Source organism: Pelodiscus sinensis, chromosome Z (assembly GCF_052426305.1).
Source record: "Pelodiscus sinensis isolate ZL-2025 chromosome Z, ASM5242630v1, whole genome shotgun sequence".
NCBI classification, from domain to species: domain Eukaryota; kingdom Metazoa; phylum Chordata; order Testudines; family Trionychidae; genus Pelodiscus; species Pelodiscus sinensis.
This window is the reverse complement of record NC_143085.1, coordinates 7,376,672-7,401,324: the sequence shown is the minus strand read 5'-3', so window position 1 is coordinate 7,401,324 and position 24,653 is coordinate 7,376,672. Positions and strand designations below refer to the sequence as shown.

The 24,653-nt window shown below is 45.1% G+C and overlaps 1 protein-coding gene and 1 long non-coding RNA gene across 3 annotated transcripts in view; one reads left to right on the top strand and one right to left on the bottom strand.

The window, feature by feature from the left end:
- The window catches only part of CCDC60 (coiled-coil domain containing 60), a 205,420-nt gene that overhangs the window by 151,404 nt on the left and 29,363 nt on the right, over positions 1 to 24,653 (top strand). For both annotated transcript variants that reach the window (XM_075898140.2, XM_075898139.2), the window contains exons 6-8: positions 5,273 to 5,377; positions 9,104 to 9,194; positions 14,184 to 14,442. In XM_075898140.2, the coding sequence (XP_075754255.2) occupies positions 5,273 to 5,377; positions 9,104 to 9,194; positions 14,184 to 14,442 (455 nt within the window). The remainder of the gene's footprint in view (positions 1 to 5,272; positions 5,378 to 9,103; positions 9,195 to 14,183; positions 14,443 to 24,653) is intronic.
- Positions 15,171 to 23,643, bottom strand: LOC142818470 (uncharacterized). The gene is made up of 3 exons (XR_012895947.2): positions 23,390 to 23,643; positions 22,456 to 22,494; positions 15,171 to 15,712 (listed from the first exon to the last, which is right to left on the bottom strand). It is a non-coding gene; the product is annotated as an uncharacterized LOC142818470 (long non-coding RNA).

Below are 24,653 nucleotides of genomic sequence, written 5' to 3'. Positions count from 1 at the left end.
GTGTCCCCAGCTTATAACTAAAATTCTTGTTATTAATCCCTAAATGTATAACCTTACACTTCTCACTATTAAATTTCATCCTATTGCTATCACTCCAATTTACAAGATCATCCAGATCTTCCTGTATGATATCCCGATCCTTTTCTGAATTGGTAATAGCTCCCAACTTTGTGTCATCCACAAATTTTATTAGGACACTTCCACTTTTGGTGCCAAGATCAGCAATAAAAAGATTAAATAAAATTGGCCCCAAAACTGATCCCTGAGGAACTCCGCTAGTAACCTTCCTCCAACCTGACAGTTCACCTTTCAATATGACCCGCTGTAGTCTCCCCTTTAACCAGTTGCTTTTCCATCTCTCAACTTTCATATTAATCCCTATCTTTTCCAATTTAACCAATAATTCCCCATGTGGTACTGTATCAAATGCCTTACTAAAGTCGAGATAGATTAGATCCACTGCATTTCCTTTATCTAAAAAATCTGTTACTTTCTCAAAAAAGGAGATCAGGTTGGTTTGGCACGATCTACCTTTTATAAAACCATGTTGTAATTTGTCCCAATTGCCATTAGCCTCAATGTCTCTACCTACTTTCTCCTTCAAAATTTTTTCCAGGATTTTACATACTACAGATGTCAAACTAACAGGCCTATAGTTACCCGGGTCGCTTTTTTTCCCTTTCTTAAAAATCGGAACTATATTAGCAATTCTCCAGTCAAATGGTACAACCCCTGAGTTTAGAGATTTATTAAAAATTTTTGCTAATGGACTTGCAAGTTCATGTGCCAGTTCCTTTAATATTCTTGTATGAAGATTATCTGGGCCCCCCGATTTACTCCCATTAAGCTGTTCAAGTTTGGCTTTTACCTCGGATATGGTAATATCTACCTCCATATCTTTAGTCCCATTTGTTAAGTTACCATTATCCCTAAGCTCTTCATTAACCTCATTAAAGACTGAAGCAAAGTACTTGTTCAAATATTGGGCCATTCCTAGATTATCCTTAACCTCCACTCCACATCCTTAGTAATTAGCGGTCCTACTTCTTCTTTTTTTGTTTTTTTCCTTTTTATATGGCTATAAAACCTTTTACTATTGGTTTTAATTCCCTTTGCAAGGTCCAACTCTACCTGACTTTTAGCCTTTCTCACTTTGTCCCTACATGCTCTAACCTCAATAAGGTAGCTTTCTTTACTGATTCCTCCCATTTTCCACTCCTTATATGCTTTCTGCTTTTTCTTAATCACCTCTCTGAGATGCTTGCTCATCCAACTTGGTCTAACACACCTGCCTATAATTTTTTCCCTTTTCTAGGGATACAGGCTTCTGACAGCTTCTGCAACTTTAACTTAAAATAATTCCAGGCCTCCTCCACTTTAAGATCCATAATTTCTTTAGTCCAATCAACTTCCCTAACTAATTTCCTTAATTTACTAAAGTTAGCCCTTTTGAAATCAAAAACCCTAGTCTCAGATTTATTTTTGTTTATCCTTCCATTTAATTTGAACTGAATTAGCTCATGATCACTCGAGCCAAGGTTGTCTCCTACACCCATTTCATCTATGAAGTCCTCGCTACTCACCAAAACCAAATCTAAAATAGCATCCCCCCTTGTTGGTTCAGGAACTACTTGATGAAGGAATTCATCAGCTATCACATCTAGGAAAATCTGAGCCCTATTATTATTACTAGCACTTGTTCTCCAGTCTGTATCTGGAAAGTTGAAATCTCCCATGATTACGCAGTGTCCATGAGTATTTACTTCATTTAAAACATTAAAGAGGTCTCTATCCATATCCAAATTGGATCCTGGTGGTCTATAACACACCCCAAGCACTATCCCAGGGGAGGATCTGATAGTTTTCTTCCCCAATGTGATTTTTGCCCAAACAGACTCTGTCTTCTCCATTCCATCACTTTTTATTTCTTTACAATCTACCTCATCTTTAATATACAATGCGACTCCACCACCTTTACCCTTATTTCTGTCTTTCCTAAACAGCACATACCCTTCAATACCTGTACTCCAGTCATGCCTAGTATTCCACCATGTTTCTGTTATTCCTATAATATCTGTTTTCACTTCCTGGACCAATAGCTCTAGTTCCTCCTTTTTGTTACCTAGGCTCCTCGCATTGGTGTACAAACATCTTAATTTTTGCTGTTTGGCCTCATTCACATTCTTTACCCAATTTGGCACGGACATTATACCTCCAATATGACCTATTAGACTAGTATCCACCCCACCCTTCCTCATGTTCATTCTCCTACCCCCAACTATATCCTTTCTTACTTCGTTTTCCTCCCTCTCAGTGTTAAAATCTGGCGTAGAGATTACCTGGGCATCTCCCAGCTGTCTCCCCCAAATTCCTAGTTTAAAGCTCTCTTAATCAGTTGAGACAGCCTCCATCCTAGAAGTCTATTTCCCTCCCTACTTAGGTGAAGTCCATCCCTAGAGAACAGTCCTCTGTCCATAAATGCCTCCCAGTGACCATACATCCCAAAGCCCTCCTTATAGCACCACTGTCTAAGCCATCTATTGATCATCATAATCCTATCACGTCTTAGTTGCCCTTCTCTAGGAACAGGCAGAATCCCACTAAAGATCACCTGAGCCTCAATTTCCTTGAGCATCCTCCCCAGCCTAGCATAGTCTCCCTTAATTCGTTCCAGCGAGAATCTAGCCGTATCATTTGTTCCTACATGAAGGATGATCAATGGATTCCTTCCTGCTCCCTTAATAATCCTCTTCAACCTCAGTTCCACATCTCATATCTTAGCACCTGGCAGACAGCACACCCTTCTATTCTCTGGATCAGCCCTGGTTACAGGCCTATCTATTCTTCTCAATAAGGAGTCCCCAATCACATAGACCTACCTTTTCCTAGTGACAGTGCGATTCTCTGGTCTATCTCTAGCTTCCTCTGGCTGCAAGTCCTTGCCATTCCTATTTTCCCTTGTAATCCTCTTTAACCCATCCTGTATCCTCCTAATGCTCATTATTGTTGTTGTCTCCATTAAGTCTTCCCCTTTATCTATAGGGCTAGCCACTCTTCTCTTCTTCCTCACCCTTCCATCTTCATTATCTACCTGCTGTACCCCTTCTTCGTTCTCCAGCTCCACATACCTGTTCTTGAGCTCTATTTTTCCTTCACTGACCCATCTTTTCCTCTGCCTGGTTCTCTGAGTCACATGCTTCCACTGTCCATTTTCTTCACCCAGCAGTCCCCCCCTCTGAGGTCCTTGATCCTGCTTCCATCTGCATATCTAAACTTTCCCCTTCAGCCACGTCATGCCTTTGCCCCATCATCTGCTCAAACCCCCTTCTAAACTTGACCAGAGTTTCCACCTGCATCTCCAGTCCTCGGATCTTTTCTTCCATCAGCTCTATCAGGCGGCACTTCATGCAAACAAAACTCCTTTCAGGTACCCCCTCCAGAATCATATACATACCGCAGCTACCACATCCAATCATCCTCCTTGTGTTCTCTACTACTTGGGCCATGGCCACTAATGCCTCTGTGTTTTATCTACTGTCTCACCAAAATCCTATTAATCCAGTAAACACAAAAACAAACCAAAACACCCCCTCCACAGCAAAAACAAACTCCAAACAAGTTCCAATATACAAACTCCCACTCAAACTTCCCTGTTTACAGCTCTGTTTGCTTGGCTCCTGTGCCGCTGCACAACCTCCCACTAAGTTTTCATACCCAGAAACCACGGGGCATTCAGAACTCAGGGTTGCATATATAGAAGTTCAGAGTAGTCCAGAATATAAAGGAAACATTGAGAAAATTGATATGCCACAATTGTCTTGTACTGATAACTAAGGGCCACCTTTTGCTCTCAGATATACACATATGAGTCCCATTAGCTTTGATGGGAGTTGTACATTCACAGGAGTTTGGGCTTTTTTCCCACTAGCTAGCAAGTAGACTTTTGTAATACCTGTTAAATACTTCCCATTTAATTGCTGACCACCATAGAGCTCCCATGAGAACAACATACAAACCCTGACACTTTCTGTTGCCAAACCCTTTTGCATAGCACAAACTCAGTTACAATGTTTCTTATTTAGCTGACAACAGGGTCCCACTATGCTAGGTGCTGTACAAGCATAGTATGAGATACCTGGGCCAAAGAGCTTACGTACTATATAGACAATTCAGAGCACTGAGGAAAAGGATAGATTGAGGTGTCTGGACAACAAGTCAGTTCTGCCACAGCTTTCAAGGTTTTACATTTGTTTTTGTTCCACAGCAAAATTAACCCAGGTCAAATGTCTTCATGAAATGAAATCATATCCACAGTCAGGTTTTCGATTTGAATCTCCTTAAGTGATATGAGAGTCCATCTGGACTTCAGAAATTCCTCATGCAAAAAATGAGGAAGAACGGCTCTTGCACAAAAGGGTTTTTTTTTTTTTTGCACAAAACGGCGTTGTTTACACAGTGCTTTTTTGTGCAAAAACCTCTTGCACAAAAGGGAAAGGAAGAGGAAATACAAATGAGAGCGTGACATATGCAAATGAGCTCTCCATTTGCATTTCCTCTTGCGGAAGAGGATCATAGTTTAGACGTAGCCTAAGAGATTTGACCACCACTACTCATAATGTCCATCATAGACCCACATTCACACTTACCTGCCTCCACTCCGTTTCTCCTTTCAGGTCTCAGTCACAAGCGACTGACAGTTTGATGTTATTAGAGAGAGAAGATGGATGAGACAACATATTTTTATTTGACCAGATTCTGGGAATGATACTCCCACCATCACATCTAAATGCAGGATGGTCCAATAAAAGTTATTATTCCACCCATCTTTCTCTCATATCCTGGGACCAACACAGTTACACTACCCTGCATGGTTTGAGGTTGGATCAGTTACACTATTTATGCTCTGGGATTATGCACTGCTCTCACTCACGCAAGTGCAAACATTGTCTACAAACTTTAAATCGGGATTCCTGAGGGCATAGAAAGGCACAAATCCCTAGGAATGTGGATCTGTACAAACAATGTACCCTTTCTCACCAACATATGTGGAAAAATCACCTAGCGTGCACTGGCTAACTGACATGACATTATTTACAGAAGGCATGATCCAAGATATGCTGTTCATCTATTCTGTGTTTATCCCCAAGATTATTGTTGTCAATCATTTAGTTCCTGACTGTTTGCCAGGATATCCCCTGCATGTAATGATCATACTGGTCCTTCTGTCTCCTTTGCACTACAGCACTTGTTTGTTTTTTCTTCATTTTCACAGTGAACCAGTCTTTCGACAGCTTTGTGCTCTACACTGGCTCTTGGAGGCTTTGACTCTCGAACCCACCTATTCCTTAAAACCTCTGTTAACCTGCTGGAATCCAAAGTACATGCACATTGCATAATATTCTTTGGTGGGATAAGATTTTTTTCTTCTAAACATTTTTTCTCTCCCTTTGCTTTTAAGTAAAAATTATTTGAGTGACGTGTTATTACTAATTCTGGGCCATTTCGAGTTATCAAGTTACATATAGAATCCTTTGGAACCAACGAGTTCTGTGGAGAAATCAGCAGCATAGCCTGTCCTTCTGTTGTTATATGCTGTAGCACTTAAGGAAAGGATCATAAAATTTGAAGGCAAATTTAGGTTTAAAATATTATGCAAGTTAAATCTATTTACTAAGGTTCCAATTCTGTCCATGGTTGTTCCAAAGAGATCAGCTGGAATTTTATCTCCTGTGTGATTGCAGTACAGAGCCTATATCAGATGATTCTTGCTAGCTATTTTTATTTCATCACTTACATATGGCTCTGAACTCTTTTAAAAGATTAGTTAGTTCAGAACATTTATATTTTTGCTGTTTTACTTGTGTATTTAGTAGTAAATATTATTTTAATTTTTCAACATTTTCAGTCAATGGTCATAGTAATATTAAAATATATATATATTTATTCCATATTTTTTCTTAATTGTATATCCAGATATCAGATAGAACCATAAAGCAATGATTGTGATTATTTTCTCTGATCCACAGGGAAGAGCTATCTATTCAAGGCTGTTCTGGTTTCTCTTCCTGTATGCCCAAAAATCAAAGTGGTACAAATAGAAGCTCTGGCTTTATGCAGCAGAGAGGGCAGAATAGTCTTGGAGAGGATTCACCAGGTGGACAGGAGATGAAAACTTAGTGCAATGTGTTTTATGTGTGAAATGTTTAACACCCCCGCTCCTTGCATAGATAGACCAGACACTGGATTGGGATCAGAAGCACATTGTGCAAGTGGGTTTCACAAATATTTGCTGACAGCAGAGAAATTTAGACTCAGAACTTCTGGGTTCAGTTCCAGGTTCAGCAGGGGAATGTGCTCTAGTGATTTTACATGCTTCTGACCCTAGTCTCTCAACCCCACCGCAAGCCTCTCTCTGTGTTCTTTATTTCTGTCCACTCCACTGCTCCTTCCCCTGTGCTCCTACGCAACCCTTTATCCCCTGTCCTCTACTTCTCCCCTCTGCATTCAAGTCAGACAACATCTTCTATCTCTTCTTACAGCCTGGATGTATTGAGAACACAAGAGATAAATGCTCTGGGCTCCCAGTTCTGGTTAAGGATATTAAGGACTAGTCGACTAGAGCAAATACTTATCAGATAATCAGTCAATTAGTAGACTAGTCAATATCCCTCCCCCTTGCTGTCTCTATCAGAGGGTATGTCTACACTACCCTCCTAATTCGAACTAGGAGGGTAATGTAGGCATACCGCACTTGCAAATGAAGCCCGGGATTTGAATTTCCCGGGCTTCATTTGCATGAAGCCGGCCGGCGCCATTTTTAAATGCCGGCAGTTCGAACCCCGTGCCGCGCGGCTACACGCGGCACGGAGTAGCTAATTCGGATTAGGTTTCCTAATCCGAACTAGCTGTACTCCTCGTGGAATGTACAGCTAGTTCGGATTAGGAAGCCTAATCCGAACTAGCTACTCCGTGCTGCGTGTAGCCGCGCGGCACGGGGTTCGAACTGCCGGCATTTAAAAATGGCGCCGGCCGGCTTAATGCAAATGAAGCCCGGGAAATTCAAATCCCGGGCTTCATTTGCAAGTGCGGTATGCCTACATTACCCTCCTAGTTCGAATTAGGAGGGTAGTGTAGACATACCCAGATAGAGGCAGCAAAGGGGGGGGGGGGTGTACTTCAAAGTGGCAGCACCACACAGCTGATCCTGGGCTCAGCTGTGCAGTGTTGCCCCTTTGAAATACTGAGGCAGCGTCCAAAGGGGCAGCCCCACACAGCTGATCCCCGGCTGATCCAGGTTCCACTGAACTGCTGTGCAGAGCTGACCCTGGGCTCTGCATGGCATTTCAAAGTGGCAGCACAGCATGGAGCCCAGGGGAGTGAGGGACTCTGAGTTCCCAGCTGACCCTGGGCTCCATGAGGCGCTTCCACTTTGAAATGCACAAGAGCCTCCACTGGAGACTCTAGTACATTTCAAAGCTGGCACCCACGTGCAGCCCAGAGTCAGGGGCACTTGTACATTTCAAAGGAGGAATGCAGAAGTGCCTATTGATTAGCTGAGTAGTCGATGGACTACTCAACTAGTAAATTAACTGATATTTAACATCCTTAGTTCTGGTGCTCCCCCTAGCACAGCAGTCAAAGGAAAAATACTGCTCACTCGTTACAGGCCCAAGCTAAACCATGCTCAGTGCAAATAGATTCTTCAGCATTGTTAGCTGCTAAACTAACGAGTCTCTAGAAATCACTTGTGAACTGAGATCTTTTTCAAAGTCTCATCATTTGACCAATTAGGGGAAATTGCCATGCAAACAGTAAAAGGCCCCTCCCTGCATGCCAAATTTCAATAACTTGCCCAAAGAATGGAGGCAATAGAGCTTTTCAATGAAATAGCTGGACAGTTTTTTACAGTGGTCAAAACAATGCATTTTCCCATGGGCGTCCAGTCTAATAGGTGGGGAAAGGCACAGCCTTCCCAAACCACCAGCCTGGCCCTTCCACACTCCGCCCCCAGAATGCCTATTGTAGGCATTGTGCAGGCAGAGTGTTGCTGCCCCCAGCGCCTGCCATCCAGGTGTGCCTGGCCTGGGGGGCTGGAGCCACATGCCACCCATCTTCCCTGTGCTCTGGGGCCAGGGAGGCTGGGGGTGCACACTCTCCTCCCTCCCATGGCCTGGGGCTGGGGAGGCTGGGGCCATTTGCTCTCCTCCATCCATGGCCAGAGAGGGGCCTCAGTGAAAGTGGCAGGGCTGGGTTGGAGCTGAAGGCTTGCCTTCCCCAGCCCTGCTTTCACTGATGTCCATACATTTTCCCTAATCTTGTGCTTGGAAATGGCTGAAGTATTTTAACTGGCAGGCACTTGGCATGGCAAACCTCAGCCCGAATGGAGAAATCTTATAAGCAACTGAAAACAGAGCCTTTATAATGAAAAGGTCAGGCTTTTTCAAGGATAGCTCCATGTGTAGCAGCCCAAATCTGCAGTTAGTTGCATGCTGCTATACCACATTAGAACAAATTCTTCACTGCCTTATGTGCTCTGGACACAGAAGTGCACAGAGATAATAACGGACAGCAGCAGAATTTGGCCTAATGCACAAGTGCAGACCCACCGACAGGGAAGGAGGGGGAATTGTCCTAGGGCCTGGGGCTCATGGCCATTCCTGCTGCTACTGCAATGGCGGTGGTGGCCAGACCCCTAGGCCCTTTAAATTGCCTCCGAAGACCCACCCAGCACACTCCTGGCAGTGCTGAGGCTGCCTGGGAGACACTAGCCCCAGCCTTGTCCCTTCTGCCTGAAGTGCCATGGAGCTGCCCTTCCCCTGCCTTGTCCAGAGGTCCTGTGAGTCTGTCAGCCTCCCTGCACATATGGTATGTTTGTAATACATAAGAGCTAAGGTTTCAGAATGTTTCTCTTCACCTCTGACTGTAATTCACTCACTGCTATAACACTTGAGAGTTATCCATCTCCTCCTTACAAGTGAAGATAAATGTCATAGCAGAGATTGACTGTCATTTATTCTCTATTTATTGCATTTCTAAAAAGAACCTGTTGTAATAAAAGCAAGATTCTGGAAATGGAAAACTCATTAAATTGTTTTTCACTTAGGGACCCTGGTGGCTGTAAAAGTACATTTAAAAAAATCAATAAGGACAAGGCAGCGAGGTATAGATGGGAGCACTTTATTGTGGATTCAAAGGTAACTTCATTGCTAATTTCTAATTTACGAGCTAGTCCAACTTTCAAAATATTTGTTTTCTCTGTTTTGTTCCCTCTTGGAATTCCCTGATTTGATCTTTATGCTTTGAAACTTGGGACATGTGGCTCTCTGGATTTTGATGAAAAATACTGTTGGATGATGATTACTGAAAGAACAATATTTAGCCAGATACAGGAGTATACCTGTGGCTTTGGTTGAATTTGGCATAGCTGAAAATCCTCACATTTTGCCTCTGTTAATTAATTAGGGATGGAATCCTGCTTACCCAAGTAGGATACCTTAAGCAATGTGAGTTAAGAATTATGCAATTAAGTAGGGCCAAGTTCTAGTTTTCCTTACTTGCTTTTTAAGATCCCATCCCAACAAACTCCAACAGCTTGATTTTTTAATTGTAATTAAAAGGCAAAAATTTAAATCAAAATGCAAATGGCCAAGGCTAATACAAGAAACAAAAATCACATATGGCATGTTGAGGAAAGGAAAGAGGAAGAAAAAATACAGCCACTCAGAAAAAAGTTTTTTTAAAATATCAAACATTTAAATCTTTACCTGAGGAGAAGTGACATTATTGAAGGCAACATTAGGTGCACTACAGAAAGTGTTATGGAGAACTTAGATACTCTTCTGGTACTGAAGAACTGATAAGTCCTCACCCACATTTGTTTGTTATGACTACTACTAAAGGTATTTGCTTTATTTGCCTAAAAACAAAGAAAGTATATATAGTGCCCAGGGATTAGATCAGGAGACATAGTGGCTGTGTCTACACTGGCAAGTTTTTCTGGAAAATCAGATGATTTTCCGGAAAAACTTGCCAGCTGTCTACACTGGCCGCTTGAATTTCTGGAAAAGCACTGACGATCTCATGTAAAATCATCAGTGCTTTTCTGGAAAAACTATGCTGCTCCCATTCAGGCAAAAGTCTTTGTATAGACAGCATAGTTCTGTTTTCCGCAAAAAAGTCCCGATCGTGAAAATGACGATCGGGGCTTTTTTGCGGAAAAGCGTATCTAGATTGGCCACGGACGCTTTTCTGGAAAAAGTGCTTTTCCGGAAAAGCGTCCTGCCAATCTAGACACGCTTTTCCGAAAATGCTTTTAACGGAAAACTTTTCCATTAAAAGCATTTCTGGAAAATCATGCCAGTACACTGAACAGTGCACTGACACACAGATACCTTCCCACCAACAGCACAAGAAGAAGAACTCCACATGGACTCCTCCTGAAGGCCGAAATGACAGTCTGGACCTCTACATAGAGTGCTTTCGCCGACGTGCACAGGCAGAAATTGTGGAAAAACAGCATTGCTTCCCTGGTAACCTCAGTCGTGCAGAACGCAATGCCATCCACAGCCTCCGGAACAACTCTGACATTATAATCAAAGAGGCTGACAAAGGAGGTGCTGTTGTCATCATGAACAGGCCTGACTACCAAAAGGAGGCTGCCAGACAACTCTCCAATACCAAATTCTACAGGCCTCTTTCCTCAGATCCCACTAAGGAATACACTAAGAAACTGCACCATCTGCTCAGGACACTCCCTAAACAAGCACAGGAACAAATCGACACACCCTTAGAACCCCGACCAGGGTTGTTCTATCTATTACCCAAGATCCACAAACCTGGAAATCCCGGACGCCCCATCATCTCGGGCATTGGCACTCTTACTGAAGGACTGTCTGGCTATGTGGACTCTCTGCTCAGACCCTACACCACCAGCACTCCCAGTTACCTTCGTGACACTACGGATTTCCTGAGAAAACTACAATGCATAGGTGATCTTCCAGAAAACACCATCCTAGCCACCATGGATGTAGAGGCTCTCTACATAAACATCCCACATGCAGATGGAGTACAAGCTGTCAGGAACAGTATTCCTGATGATGCCACAGCACAACTGGTGGCTGAACTCTGTGAATTTATCCTCACACACAACTATTTCAGATTTGGTGACAACATATACCTCCAGACCAGTGGCACTGCTATGGGCACCCGCATGGCCCCACAATACACCAACATTTTTATGACTGACCTGGAACAACGCTTCCTCAGCTCTCGTCCACTTACACCCCTTCTCTACCTACGCTATATCGATGACATCTTCATCATCTGGATCCATGGGAAGGAGACTCTGAAAGAATTTCACCATGATTTCAACAGCTTCCACCCCACCATCAACCTCAGCATGGACCAATCTACACGGGAGGTCCATTTCCTGGACACCACGATACAAATAAGTGACAGTCATATCAATACCACCCTATACCGAAACCCTTCCGACCGCTATACTTACCTGCATGCCTCCAGTTTCCATCCCGGACACACCACACGATCCATTGTTTACAGCCAAGCACTGAGGTACAACCACATATGCTCCAACCCCTCAGACAGAGACCTACACCTACAAGACCTTCAACAAGCATTCTGTAAACTGCGATACCCACACGAGGAAGTGAGGAGACAGATCGACAGAGCCAGACGTGTACCCAGAAGCCTCCTGCTACGGGACAAGCCCAAGAAAGAAACCAACAGAACACCACTGGCCATCACCTACAGTCCCCAGCTAAAATCTCTCCAACGCATCATTAGTGATCTACAACCCATCCTGGACAATGACAACCCACAGACAACCCGCCAACCTGAAGCATATTCTCACCAGTAACTACACACTGCACCATAATAACTCGAACTCAGGAACCAATCCTTGCAACAAACCTCGGTGCCAACTCTGCCCACATATATACACCAGCAACACCATCACAGGACCTAACCAGATCAGCCATACTGTCACTGGTACATTCTCCTGCACATCTACCAACGTAATATATGCCATCATGTGCCAACAATGCCCCACTGCTATATACATCGGCCAAACTGGACAGTCCCTACGTAAAAGAATCAATGGGCACAAATCTGATATTAGGAATGGCAACATACAAAAACCTGTAGGGGAACACTTCAATCTTCCTGGACACACAATTGCAGATCTAAAAGTAGTCATTCTGCAGCAAAAAAACTTCAGGACCAGACTTCAAAGAGAAACTGCTGAGCTACAGTTCATCTTCAAGTTTGCACAATCAACTCTGGATTAAACAAAGACTGTGAATGGCTCGCTAACTACAAAAGCAGCTTCTGCTCTCTTGGAATTCACACCTCCAGATCAGCTGCTAGAAGTGGGCCTCATCCTCCTTGATTGGATCCACCTCGTCATCTCCAGCCTGATCCTGGCTTGCATATTTATACCTGCCTCTGGAAATTTCCACTACATGCATCTGATGAAGTGGGTCTTTGCCCATGAAAGCTTATGCTCCTACACTTCAGTTAGTCTTTAAGGTGCCACAGGACTCCTCGTCGCTCATGCCAGTGTAGACGTAGCCAGTATGTTTAAGACTTAGCTTGAGGGATCAGTAGCAAGAGTTGCTGAACTTCTAAAGAGACAAAGATCATATTTCATCATAAAAAGAGCCTTGCTGAGCCAGACCAATGGTCCTTCTAGCCTAGTATATCATCTTCCAACAGTGGCCAAAGCCATGTGCTTTACAGTGAATGAACAGAACAGGCAATCATCAAGGCTTAGTTTACACTACAGGGGTTTTATGCAAGAAGCCTTTTGCAGAAGAGTTCTTCTGCAAAAACTTCTTGTGCAAAACCACGTCCAGACCTCAAGCACAGGTGCTCTGATGGCCATTCTATGAATAGCCATCAGAGCTTACTTTCTGAAGAGTATCCATGCAAGAGAGCGTCCACGCTGCATGGATACTCTCTCGAAAGTAAGCTCTGATGGCTATTCATAGAATGGCCGTCAGAGCACCTGTGCTTTTCCTGACAGGGGTTTCTTGCACAAAACCTCCTCCGGAGTGTCCACACCTGCCTTTTTGCACAAGAGTTGTAGCACAAAAAACAGTTATTCCTTGTGGGGAGAAGAATACTTCTACTGGCAAAAGCCCTCTGTTCCGTCAATTTTCTTGCGCAAAAATGTGCTTGAAGTGTGGATGCTCTGCCGGTTTTTGGGCAAAAACCTTGTAGTGTACACATAGCCCAAATGATCCATCCTCTGTGGCCCAATCCCAGCTTCTGGCAATTATAGGCTAGGGAGGCTCAAATTGTTGGGTCTTCCGTGAACTAACTTAATGCTTTTTTTTAACCCTGTTATGCTTCTGGGCTTCACAACATCTCCTGACAAATATCTTTCTGTAATAATAAAAAAAGGAGAGAGGGGAATCAGCAAATCTTACAATATTCACAGAATTGTTTCTACATAGGATGTTTTTCAGATTTCCCTGTGGGATAAGCAGTTCTTTAAAGTTAAGACCTGAATCAATAAGAATCAAGAAATCCAAAGTGAATGCTGATGATGTTCCTTTCTGCCCTCATGTTTCTGTGGCTTTTATTTTTCTTATAGCCTAAATTGGACAGAATTTTCTCTGTGATCATTTACACAAACACTATTTAAAAGGAGATTTTCATATTTGATACGAAATCTTTGATTGAGACATGGATTCCTCCAGGGTATTTGTAATATGATGCAGTCTGTTCTGATTATCAGGTGCACCAATTTCTCTCTGCCAAGATTTCATATTTCTGACATAGGAAATTGATTTCCAGGGTGTGGGAGAGGTGGAGGCTTAAGCATTTATCACTACAGCTTTGACCTTTTCTTCCCGAGGGTGAGAAAGTTGAGGATTTCTTTATTACCAAACCTCTGTGAAGCTGTCGTGCTACTTGTTTAAAAAGTATACTGGTCCATTTGGTGGCACTAAGCCAGCCAGAGAAGGATGCAGGGAAGAGCCCACAATAAAAGAGACTCCCAATTTAGCAGTTCAGCCAACTTGTTGAATTCACTACAGATAATCTGAGGGACATAAAAAAGCCCAAAGGAATCTAATATTGGCAGTAAATATGGAAATACAGTGTGCCATCCATATCAAACGTAGTTATAAACATTCTCCTTTATTTTCCTTCTGGGTAAGAAATCCTGCCAGAAAACCCCACGTAGTCTGCTTGGCAAGAAGACAAACAAGAAAACATCCATCGTAAGCGTCTCTCGGCTTAGTGGTCTGTCATCTCCCCATAATCGAACTCCTCTGGGCAGCATAAGTTCTCTAGTCCCCAGCTCTGAAGACAATGCCAATGTGAATACAGCAACCATTGATGTTGCCAAGGAATGTGAAGACAGTGAGTCTGTATATAGCAGACAAACCAAAGAGGATGAAGAGCCTATTTCCTACTGTAAGTTGCCTTTACTTGACTGCAAAGTAACAAATGTATTTGTTTCCACCATTGCCAAGATCTTTATCTTAAAGAAACTTCTGGCTGTAAGAGTTTCTATGACTTTCAGCAGGTCACTTAACATCTCCAATTCTTCTTCTCTTTATCTGCACCATGGGGGCAATAAAACATAATAACATTTAATTAATGTTTGTAAAGCGTTTTGGCATCCTTGGATGTATGGCACTGCACAAGTGCATGGTATTAATTTATCAGTCAGCACATAATGCTTTCTCCATTACCAGGTTTCTTATATGCATCATCTATACAGGTGTTTTCCTTTGTGCTAATAGACTACAGGAAAAAACTATTCCAGTAATTCCATTTGTTTTATTAATGTATATAGTCTTCCTCCTCCTTCATTTTTGCAGATTAGCATTATTGGAGGAGTTGGGTTTGATTTGCTAGATTATCATGTCCAGTTCTCAGCTCAGGAAACTTTCAGTGCCGGTAGTTTTGGACCTCCTTTTATTAAGTACTAAAGTTTAATCCTCCCCCATTGTGTTATAGTGATCAGGAGAGGGGAGTGTGTCTCAGAAGATCGTGGTATGTTTTATTTTTGGTAACCTTTATCAAGGCCAGATTATCCATTAGGCACAGTGCCTAGGGCCTATGAAAAATTTAGGGCCTAAAAAATTCATAATTGACTCAAGAATAAGAAAAGAAAACTGCTAAATGACACTTAATAATTTGCTATTTTTATTAGAATACATGTGCAAATGCTGAAGATCTGTTAAATGCAGGTCAACAAACAGCGAAGCGGTATAACATACAGTTCAATATTTACTTTGTGACTCTTTTTGTTAGCAATATCACAGATTACATCTTCAAATGTCATTTTTCTCAAAAGTTCACTCTCAGTTGAAAGTAGTGCAAGGGAAGATAGTCATTTCTGTCCCATAGTACACCGAAGACAGTTCTTTATACGTTTTAACTTTGAAAAACAGCATCCCCCTTCACAGTTTGTTCCCAAGATGGCAAGATACATTCTGAAAGCAATACTGACATTTGGAAAACTTGTCACCAACTTGCCTGCTTTTTGTGCACTGATCATTGCTGCCACAGGTTTTTTCTGTGCATACATACTTGCTCAGGGGCTGCTTCACAGGGAGCTGCCTTACTGGGGGGATGGGTACTTCTCCTTCAGCAGCAGCCACAGTTCCATGCTGGAGATGGATATTTATATCTAGGGTTTTTGATTGTTGTGGAGATACACTTAAGAAAATTCAGCCTGCCCAGGGATGGAAAATGTTAGTGGGAACACTGCTTATTACTATAGTGCTTGCATTTTACAGTTGTGTTTCAGAAACCCTAGGCTACTACTAAGCACTGTTTATGACAGAAATGTATGGGCAGCATCAGCCAGTGTACTGTTATGTTATAAATGACACTGAATGATCTCAAGACACAATGTTGCCAAGTTATCAGCTCTGCAGCACAATACAATGCTCTGGATTTTACAGTCGTAGCGGTGGCAACATCACTTTACTTTTCTTATCAGCCAATTAGCTATCAGGTGAATCCTAAATAGAATTGTAGTATATGACAAAATGGTTGTTATTGTAGAATGAAGTACGGGTTGAACCTCTGTAAACCACGACTCTGGTCTGGTAGGGCCATGAATGTTCGAGAATAAATTTAATATATGGAGATCTACCTATCTCATATAACTGGAAGGGACCTTAAGAGGTCATGGAGTCCAGTCCCCTGCCCTCACAGAAGGACCAAGCACCCTCCTTGACAGTTTTGCCCCCAATCCCTAAATGGCCCCCTCAAGGATTGAACTCACAGCCGTGGGTTTAGTAGCCCAATGCTCAAACCACTGAGCAATCTCTCCCCCTCTGCAGAATACCACGAAGACCAGGCAGTGGAAGAGGAAAGAACAATTTCTCAGCACATCCTGGTGAAGGGCTGGAACCTAGGAGCCCTGAGGGCTGGCAGAGCTGTGGACTGCTTGCCAGTGGGCCAGGAGCCTAGATCCCTGCAGCTGGGCAGATCCCAGTGAGTCTGCCTGGCGGGGCCAGGAGCCCAGCATGCTGCAGTGGGGCTGCTCAGCCACACTGCCCAGCGTGCCCCAGCTGGGCTGCCTGGGGGGCAGGAGTTGGGAGTGTCCCAGCTGAGCTGCCTGATGGGGGGGGGAGCTGGGTGTGTCACAGTGGGGCTGCTCAGCAAGGTGGGAACCCAGCGTGCTATGAGCTGGGCTACCCCGCATGGCAGGAAAGGGGGGGCAGGGACTGGCAGGGCAGTGGGGCTTGCAGCAGGTTCAACACTGCGGGGCACGCAGAAAGGAGGCCAGAAATGACTTCCCCCAATCCAGCAAAATCCCTCATTTAGGACCAGTGAGGTCCTGAGGTGCTGGATGAGGGACATCCAACCTGTACCATGAATTTCTCACATTGTGCACCACTTTCAAGAGCAAAAATTAAAGTGCGTGATAGTAGGTGTATAGGTGATAGGGCATTTTTCCCATATATTTTTCTATATAGTCTAATCATGGGCCTACAACATGAGAGTGCCTAGGTAGGGCTGGGCAAAATACAGCCCGGGGGCTGGATCTGGCCCACCAAGCCACTAGATTCAACCCGTAGACCATCCTGCTGGGACCCTCAGGCACATGCAGCTGCTGCAGTTTAAAACACAGCCCCTGTGTCTCTCTGCTCTGCAGTGAGGGGGAAGCTTTGTGTGATCTCCCCGCCCCCAACCCAATCCTCAGCTCTGATGGGCCAGAACAACTGGCCAATAAGAACTAACCTCAGCCAATCTCTCAGCGCCTATTGGCTGGAAATAGCCAGCCAATCGGAGCGAGAGATTGGCCTGAGAGATTGGTGCAGTGCAAGCCTCTTCCCCCATCAGGAGTTGAGAGCCACGTGGAGGGAGCAGCCTGTATTTTCAAGCGGGCTGGGGCTGCAACAGGCAGGGAGCCCAGCCTGCCTTGGGGGTGCTACAGGCTGCTGGCCAGGAGACACTTAGGTAAACTCCTCCCAGCCAGCGCCTGCCTCTGGCACCCGAACCCCTCCTACGCCCCAGGTCACCATCCAAATCCTCCGTACCCAGTGACAACTATCTCCAGCAACCTGTACCCCTTCCTACAACCTTTCCCCAGGCCAGAATCCCCTCCTGCACCCAAACACCCTCCCAGACCCTGCACCCCAATCCCCTGACCCAGGTCTCAACCCCCTTCCCCACCCAAATACCCTTTCAGACCCCACACTGTCTCCTGCACCCAAGTCCCTTACCCCCTGTGCCCTTCTGCACCCAACCTCCAACCTAGACCCTGCAGACCCTGCACAGAAAAGTACAGGTACAGGCTTCAGGGAATGGGCAGATTCTAGGCCCGTCTGGCATGGACAAGTCCCAGGGGGTGGCTTCCCAGCTAAGGAAGCACACCTTGCGGTCCCAGCACTGCACCACCAGTACCGATGGCATTAAGGGCAAGTGGCACCAAAACCAGCACATTGCTCCAAAGCTTAGGGCCGCTTAGATCCGTCGGCTCAGACCTGGTACCAGGACCATGTACCAACATCTCTCCAGTACAGATGGCAACCAAGATTCACCACAACAACTCTGTATTGCAGCATACTCAGGTGACTGCACCATCGGTACCAGTATTTTCTCCACTGCACCCATTGACCACACAACAGGAGCTCACGGTTATGTCAGTACTGGGGACTCCACCCATCGACACAGATGCCGCGCCTATCTTCAAGGGACTAAGCAGGATTCCTGCACCCTCTAGGTCAGCCTCACCTTTTCTGAGTGAGGGCGAAGACGACGACAAAATCTTTCTCTCTTCGCCACTCCTCACTCAAACCTATCTCTTAGTAACAGCCATAGCAACAACAGGGCCAAGCCTAGCTATGGCAGCCTTTTCCATGGTTCTCATCCATACCTTTCCTTCAGGTGTGGCAAGGATGGGATCCTTGGAGCCCATTTAGAACCCAGATGGCAGCATCTCAGGCTGTCCTACAGAGTAAACCAGTCAGTGGTTCCAAAGTCTTTGGGATCCACGAGGTCCAGCACCACCGAGGAGAACGTGGAAGATCTGGAGGAGATGCAAGAGGAGGATACTCTCCCTCTTTTGCATCTTTCATCATCCTCACCCGACGAGTCCAAAATGCCCCTGCCACCAACAGCTGGGGATGACTGTAAGTCTTTATACAAAAAGGAAGTTGATTCACTTGACATCTCCCTAGGTGAAGTACTCAAAGTACCCAAAATTGTGCCAGCACAAACTTACTGGCATTCTGCAGGCCTCCGCTTCCTCTTAAATAGCCTCATTTATAGGGAGGGCTATCCTGGATCCTGCAAAAATCATTTGGCAGACCCCAGCCCCTGTATTGCTAAGATGTAAGAGGGCTAACAGAAAATACTGTGTGACAGCCAAAGGTGCAGAGTTTCTGTTCACCCACCCATCTCCCAACTCCCTTGTAGCTGAAGTGGCTCACACCACAGGCAAGCAGATCCACTTCACGTTCATGCTATATGGCAAGGACTGGAAGAGGCTAGATATTTTGAGCCACAAGGCATATTCCTCTGCATTCCTGCAATTTAGGATTGCAATTTATTATGTCTTACTGTCCAAGTACACAAGAGTCTTTGGGCTTGTACAATTGGGTTTTCAAACCTAATGGGCAAACATGTGAAAGCCCTCAGCCATGTCAGCAGCCTGCCCAGCACCAGCCAGGGCAGGCACAGCACTGCTGAGCACCACCCAGCATGGGAGTAGCATCGCCAAGTGTCAGGAGGTCTGTGTCCATGTGGGCCCATTGACTGTTCCACCCTGGGGCCTGGAATTGCTGTCAATGGGCCTGGACTGGCTCTTTTATTGCTCTAGTGACCACTTCCAGAAGATACATTCAATACGGAGCTACTGTACGTTACATAAGACTTTAGAATGCCACTGTCTTAAGGTTTACCCAACATCTTCGACAAAATAAAAAATTTTATTGAACACCTTCCAGATGAAAACAAGGCTTCTCTCAAGTCCCATCTGGAGGAAGGGTCATTCATAGCCCAGGTGACTTTGCATGCCTCTCTGGATTCCACAGGTATGACATTGCACTCCCTGGCAATATCCTGGTTGCACCGCTCAGAATTTCTTAGGGAGGTTCAAAATACAATTGAGGATCTTGCTTTTGAAGATCAAAAACTATTTTCTATAACCATAGATGCATCTCTGCACACATTGTAAAATTCCAGGGCTACACTTAAAACCTTAGGCGTGTATGTCCCCCAGACTGAGAAGAAACACTACCACCTCTACTCTCCTGGAGCCAGATCACCATCATACACTGCACAGAGGGGTTACAACCTAAGGCACCATCAAGGGAAGCAAAAGAGACAGCTTCAGGACCAACCTGCCGTATCCCAGCCTGCAAGCTCCAAGTAGGCATTTTGAGGAAATGGTCAAGGTTTTGACATTAGTTTCTATGGCCAGACACCACCAATACAGTCTGCACCTTTTCCATCACACCTGGTCCCAAATAACTTCAGAGAGATGGGCTCTAGAAATAATCTCCAAGGGTTATACATCCTTTTTCTTTGCCTCCCTCCAACCCAACCCCCTTTCCCATCCCTCTTTATGGATCCCTCTCTTGAGACCCTCCTTCAAGAGGAAATAGAAAAGCTTCTCCTAAATGGGAGCAGTAGACCCAGTACACCTCAACAGAGGGGAAAGGGCTTTTATTTCTGATACTTCCTGACTCCAAAAAAATCAGGAGGTTAGAGACCCATCCTGGACCTACCCAGACTAAACAAATACCTAAAGAAACACCACTTTACTGTGGTAACACGGGTGAAGATAATTCCATCTCTAGAGAAAGGAAACTGCATGTCGTCTCTTAACCAACAAGAAGCCTGCTTCCACATTGCAATTCGGCCATCACGCAGGAAATTTCTCAGGTTTACCCTAACAGACCATCACTACCAATATTGTGTCCTCCCCTTTGGACTCTCCTCAGCTCCCGGGTATTCTCAAAGATCCTTGCAGTGACCATAGCCTACATCAGGAGGTCGGGGTAATAATCTTTGCATACCAGGACAACTGCCTTGTTGTGGCTCCCACAGCCCAGATGGCAAAAGACTCCACAGCAAAAACTACCCAGAGGTAGTTCAATGCACTGGGCTTACAAATAAACACACAGAAGTCCCACCTGACTCCCTACCAGGAGCTGGAATTAATAGGCCCGATACTAGACTGTGTCCAAGCACAAGCCAGACTATCAATGCAGTGTTTTCAATCCCTAGCCATACTGGCCAAAACAATCATCAACAGCCCAACGATTGTGGCAAGACAATGTCTCCAGTTACTCGGCCACATGTCAGCTACAATGCATGTGGTCCCATATGCCACATTACACATGCAATGCCTACAGGGATGGTGCCGCATCTGTTTTCGACAACATGAGCACCACTTGCATAAAATCCTGAACCCCCCAAAAGGAGTAAAAGAATGTTTTTGGTGGTGGTTGCAGTCCGACAACCTTTGCAAGGGAGCACCATTTCAACAATCTTCTGCCTCTTTCACCGTAATCACAGACACTTCGCTAGAAGGTTGAGGTGCACACATGAATGAACACAACATGCATGGGAAGTGATCTCCACGTATCATATGTGTCAGCACTTCATATCAGTATTCTAGAGCTCCGGGTGGTCAGACTAGCCTGCAAATATTTCCTCCCATTGACTCACAACAAGTCAGTAAGAATACTCACAGACAACACAGTGTGCATGTTTTATATAAACAGCCAAGGTGAAGCCAGGTCCTACCATCTTGCGAAGAAGCCACACCCCTGTGGCAGTGGTGCATCCAGCATCACATAAGCATCACATAAGCATTTCAATTCCTATCTCTCAGGAAAGCAAAATGTGATGACAGATCATCTGAGCCAAAACTTTAATCAGAAATATGAGTAGGAGATCTACCCTCAAGTCTTCCATTCTGTGTTCCAGAAGTGGGTTTTCTGGACATAGAACGCCATGTTTCACAATGCAAAATGCCCCTACTACTATTCCAGAGTGGGTCTGGGCAAGAACTCAATGGGAGATGCTCTGTTATTCAAATCGGCAGGCAGACTAACCTATGTTTTTCCACCTCTACCACTACTCAACAAAGTCATACAGAAAATAAAACAGGACAGGGCCCAAATCATATTGGTAGCACCAGCATGGCCCAGGCAGACTTGGTTTCCTTGCCTGTTGCAGATGTCCATTGCTTCCCCAATTTGTCTCCCACACTTTGTGAATCTCCTGTCACAAGACGAGGGTCAGATTCTCCACCCAGATGTCAAAGGCTCAACCTCAAAGCTTGGCTTGTCCAGGGCTGACATGCCTAATTTCACCTATTTGGAAGAGGTCTGTCAATGATTAACCTCTGTTAATCATGAACAGTTGCAAAGCGAGCACCTGAAAAACCTATGCTCAAAAGTGGCAGTGTTTTGTAATTTGGGCCACCCACAATGTGCTTGCATAGCACCGCCACCAAGAGTGTCAGATTACCTCCTTTTCTTGAAGAAACACAACCTTCCAAACTCAGTCAAAGTTCTCTTGGCGGCTATCTCAAGTGAGCATTGTCTCCTAGACGGGCACACTCTTTTTTCCCACCCAACTGCGAAAAAGTACTTGAAAGGAGTCAACAATATCTTCCCTCCTCTGAGGCAGACCATACCATCCTAGGATCTGAACCTCATCCTTACCACCTTGACTGGTCACGCTTTTGAACCAATGGCAGTGTATTCCCTCGCACATCTCTCTGTGAAAGTTGCTTTCCTCATGTCCATCACCATGGCCAGAAGAGTTAGAGAGGTCACTGCACTCTTGGCCCACCCTCCTTTTACAGAATTCCATGAGGACAAATTGGTGCTTAGACCCCACCTGAAATTTCTTGCTAAAGTGGTTTCTCAGTTCCACATTAACGAGCATTTATATTTACCTGTCTTTTACCAAAAGCCTCATACGGATGACAGCACGACTCACCTCCATTCCTTGGATGTCCATCACACAATCACCTTTTACCTGTAAAGAACAAAACAATTTAGACGCTCTCGGAGACTCTTTCTTTCCATAGCAGACCACTCCAAAGGGCAAGCAATTTCCAAACAGAGACTCTCCAAGTGGATAACAATTTGCATCCAGAGGTGTTATTCGATCAACAAAGTATCTTCCCCTCCCCCGCCAAATCAAGTATGGGCTCTCTCCACCAGAGCAATAGCAAGCTCCATGACTTTCCTGCACAATGTCCCCATCACTGACATATGTAGGGCTGCAATACATGGGCCTCAATACACACCTTCATAAAACATTATGCAATAGATAGGTATGACTCTCAGTGAACAAAATTTGGAGTGTCTCAGAATTCAGATCCAACGCCCCTCCTTCCAAATGTTCGGGGCACTGCCTCATAGACACCTACAGTGGGACAGTCTTTGAAGAAGAAAAAAAGAGGTGTGCAGTAACTGGTGTTCTTCAAGATGGGTGTCCCTGTGGGCACTTCATAACCCTCCCTCCCACTCCCCTTTGCTTCAGATCTGTAACACCTCTCCATAGAGGAGAAGGAACTGAGGGACGGTTGATGGCACATCCACATCAGCATGCTCACTACTGCATGAGTGGTACCGTGCATGCATGCCAGCACCCAGGGTACTGCTGCACCCTCAGGGACACCCATCTCGAGAACACCAGTTACCATATAAGATGATTAACCTTTTTATTACTGTAGCATCTGGAGGCACAAGACAAGTTTGAGGCCCAGTTTTGCTAGGTGCTGTGCAAACACATAATATAAGACAGTCCATACCCCAAAGAGCTTACAAGCTAAGGCAGACAAAAACTGGGTGGAGAAGCACAGGCACTGAGAGATGAAGTGACCTTCCCAACAGCAAAAATGAGACTAGAACCGAACCATCCTTACTCCAAGGCAAGCACAGTACCCACTGAACCACACTGCTTCTTCTTCAAAGGTATCTGTGGGTACTCCACTGAGGTGTGTCAGTGCCTCTGTGTACACATCCCAGAGATCTTTGGTAGCAGTCCCCTTGCCGCCGGCGCGTGCTGCGCTATTATGCAATGGCACAGGCTGACAGATAGGCACATGCTGGCGGCTGTTCCCTCAGTTCCTTCTCAACTGCTGCCGGCATCCGTCACAAGTAGCACAGTTTCCCTTTAAAACCTTTAGTAAAGAAAAAAGAAGGAAAGAAGAGCTTCAGCTGTTTGACATAGATAAAAGCACAGAAAAAGAACAAGCGGAGCAGGACGCCAGCGCTACCGCCACAGCCCGCTCACTCACAGCATCTCAAGCAGCAAAACCCTGTCATGCCAGCACCTTCTGGCTTCAAAAGGTGCACAGGGTGTGGGATATTTATCTCAGCAGCAAACGGGCACAAACAGTGTTTGCGCTGCCTAGGGCAGGACCACCCAGTAAGCCACTGCCCGCACTGCCAGAAACTCGCTCCCCGATCTAAAAGGGCGAGAGATTTACAGAAGAGAATCCTCTTTATGGACAAAACTGTGGCCTCACGCCTCTCCCCCACATCCCCAAGAGAATCCACCTGGGATGGAAGGCAAGAGGAACACTTCCTCAGGGTATGTCTACACTACCCCGCTAGTTCGAACTAGGAGGGTAATGTAGGCATACCGCACTTGCAAATGAAGCCCAGGATTTGAATTTCCCGAGCTTCATTTGCATAAGACGGGCGCCGCCATTTTTAAAACCCCGCTGGTTCGAACCCCGTGCAGCACGGCTACACGGGGCACGAACTAGGTAGTTCGAACTAGGAAACCTAGTTCGAACTACCTAGTTCATGCCCCATGTAGCCGCGCTGCACAGGGTTCGAACCAGCGGGGTTTTTAAAATGGCGGCTCCCCGCTTATGCAAATGAAGCCCGGGAAATTCAAATCCCGGGCTTCATTTGCAAGTGCGGTATGCCTACATTACCCTCCTAGTTCGAACTAGCGGGGTAGTGTAGACATACCCTCAGAGGGATGTGCTAGAGAGCACAACCAGGAGCAGAGTGCAAAACGCTCCAGGTTCCCCACTGAAATTCTGCTTTTGAGCAATAAAAGATCTCCAGGCAAGAAGGCTGACAGTGCTTGCCCTGATCAGGGTAACATACAGCGGGTTAAGGAATCCTGCTCAAAGAGAGGCTGTGATCCCAAAGCAAAGCGTAGAGCCACTG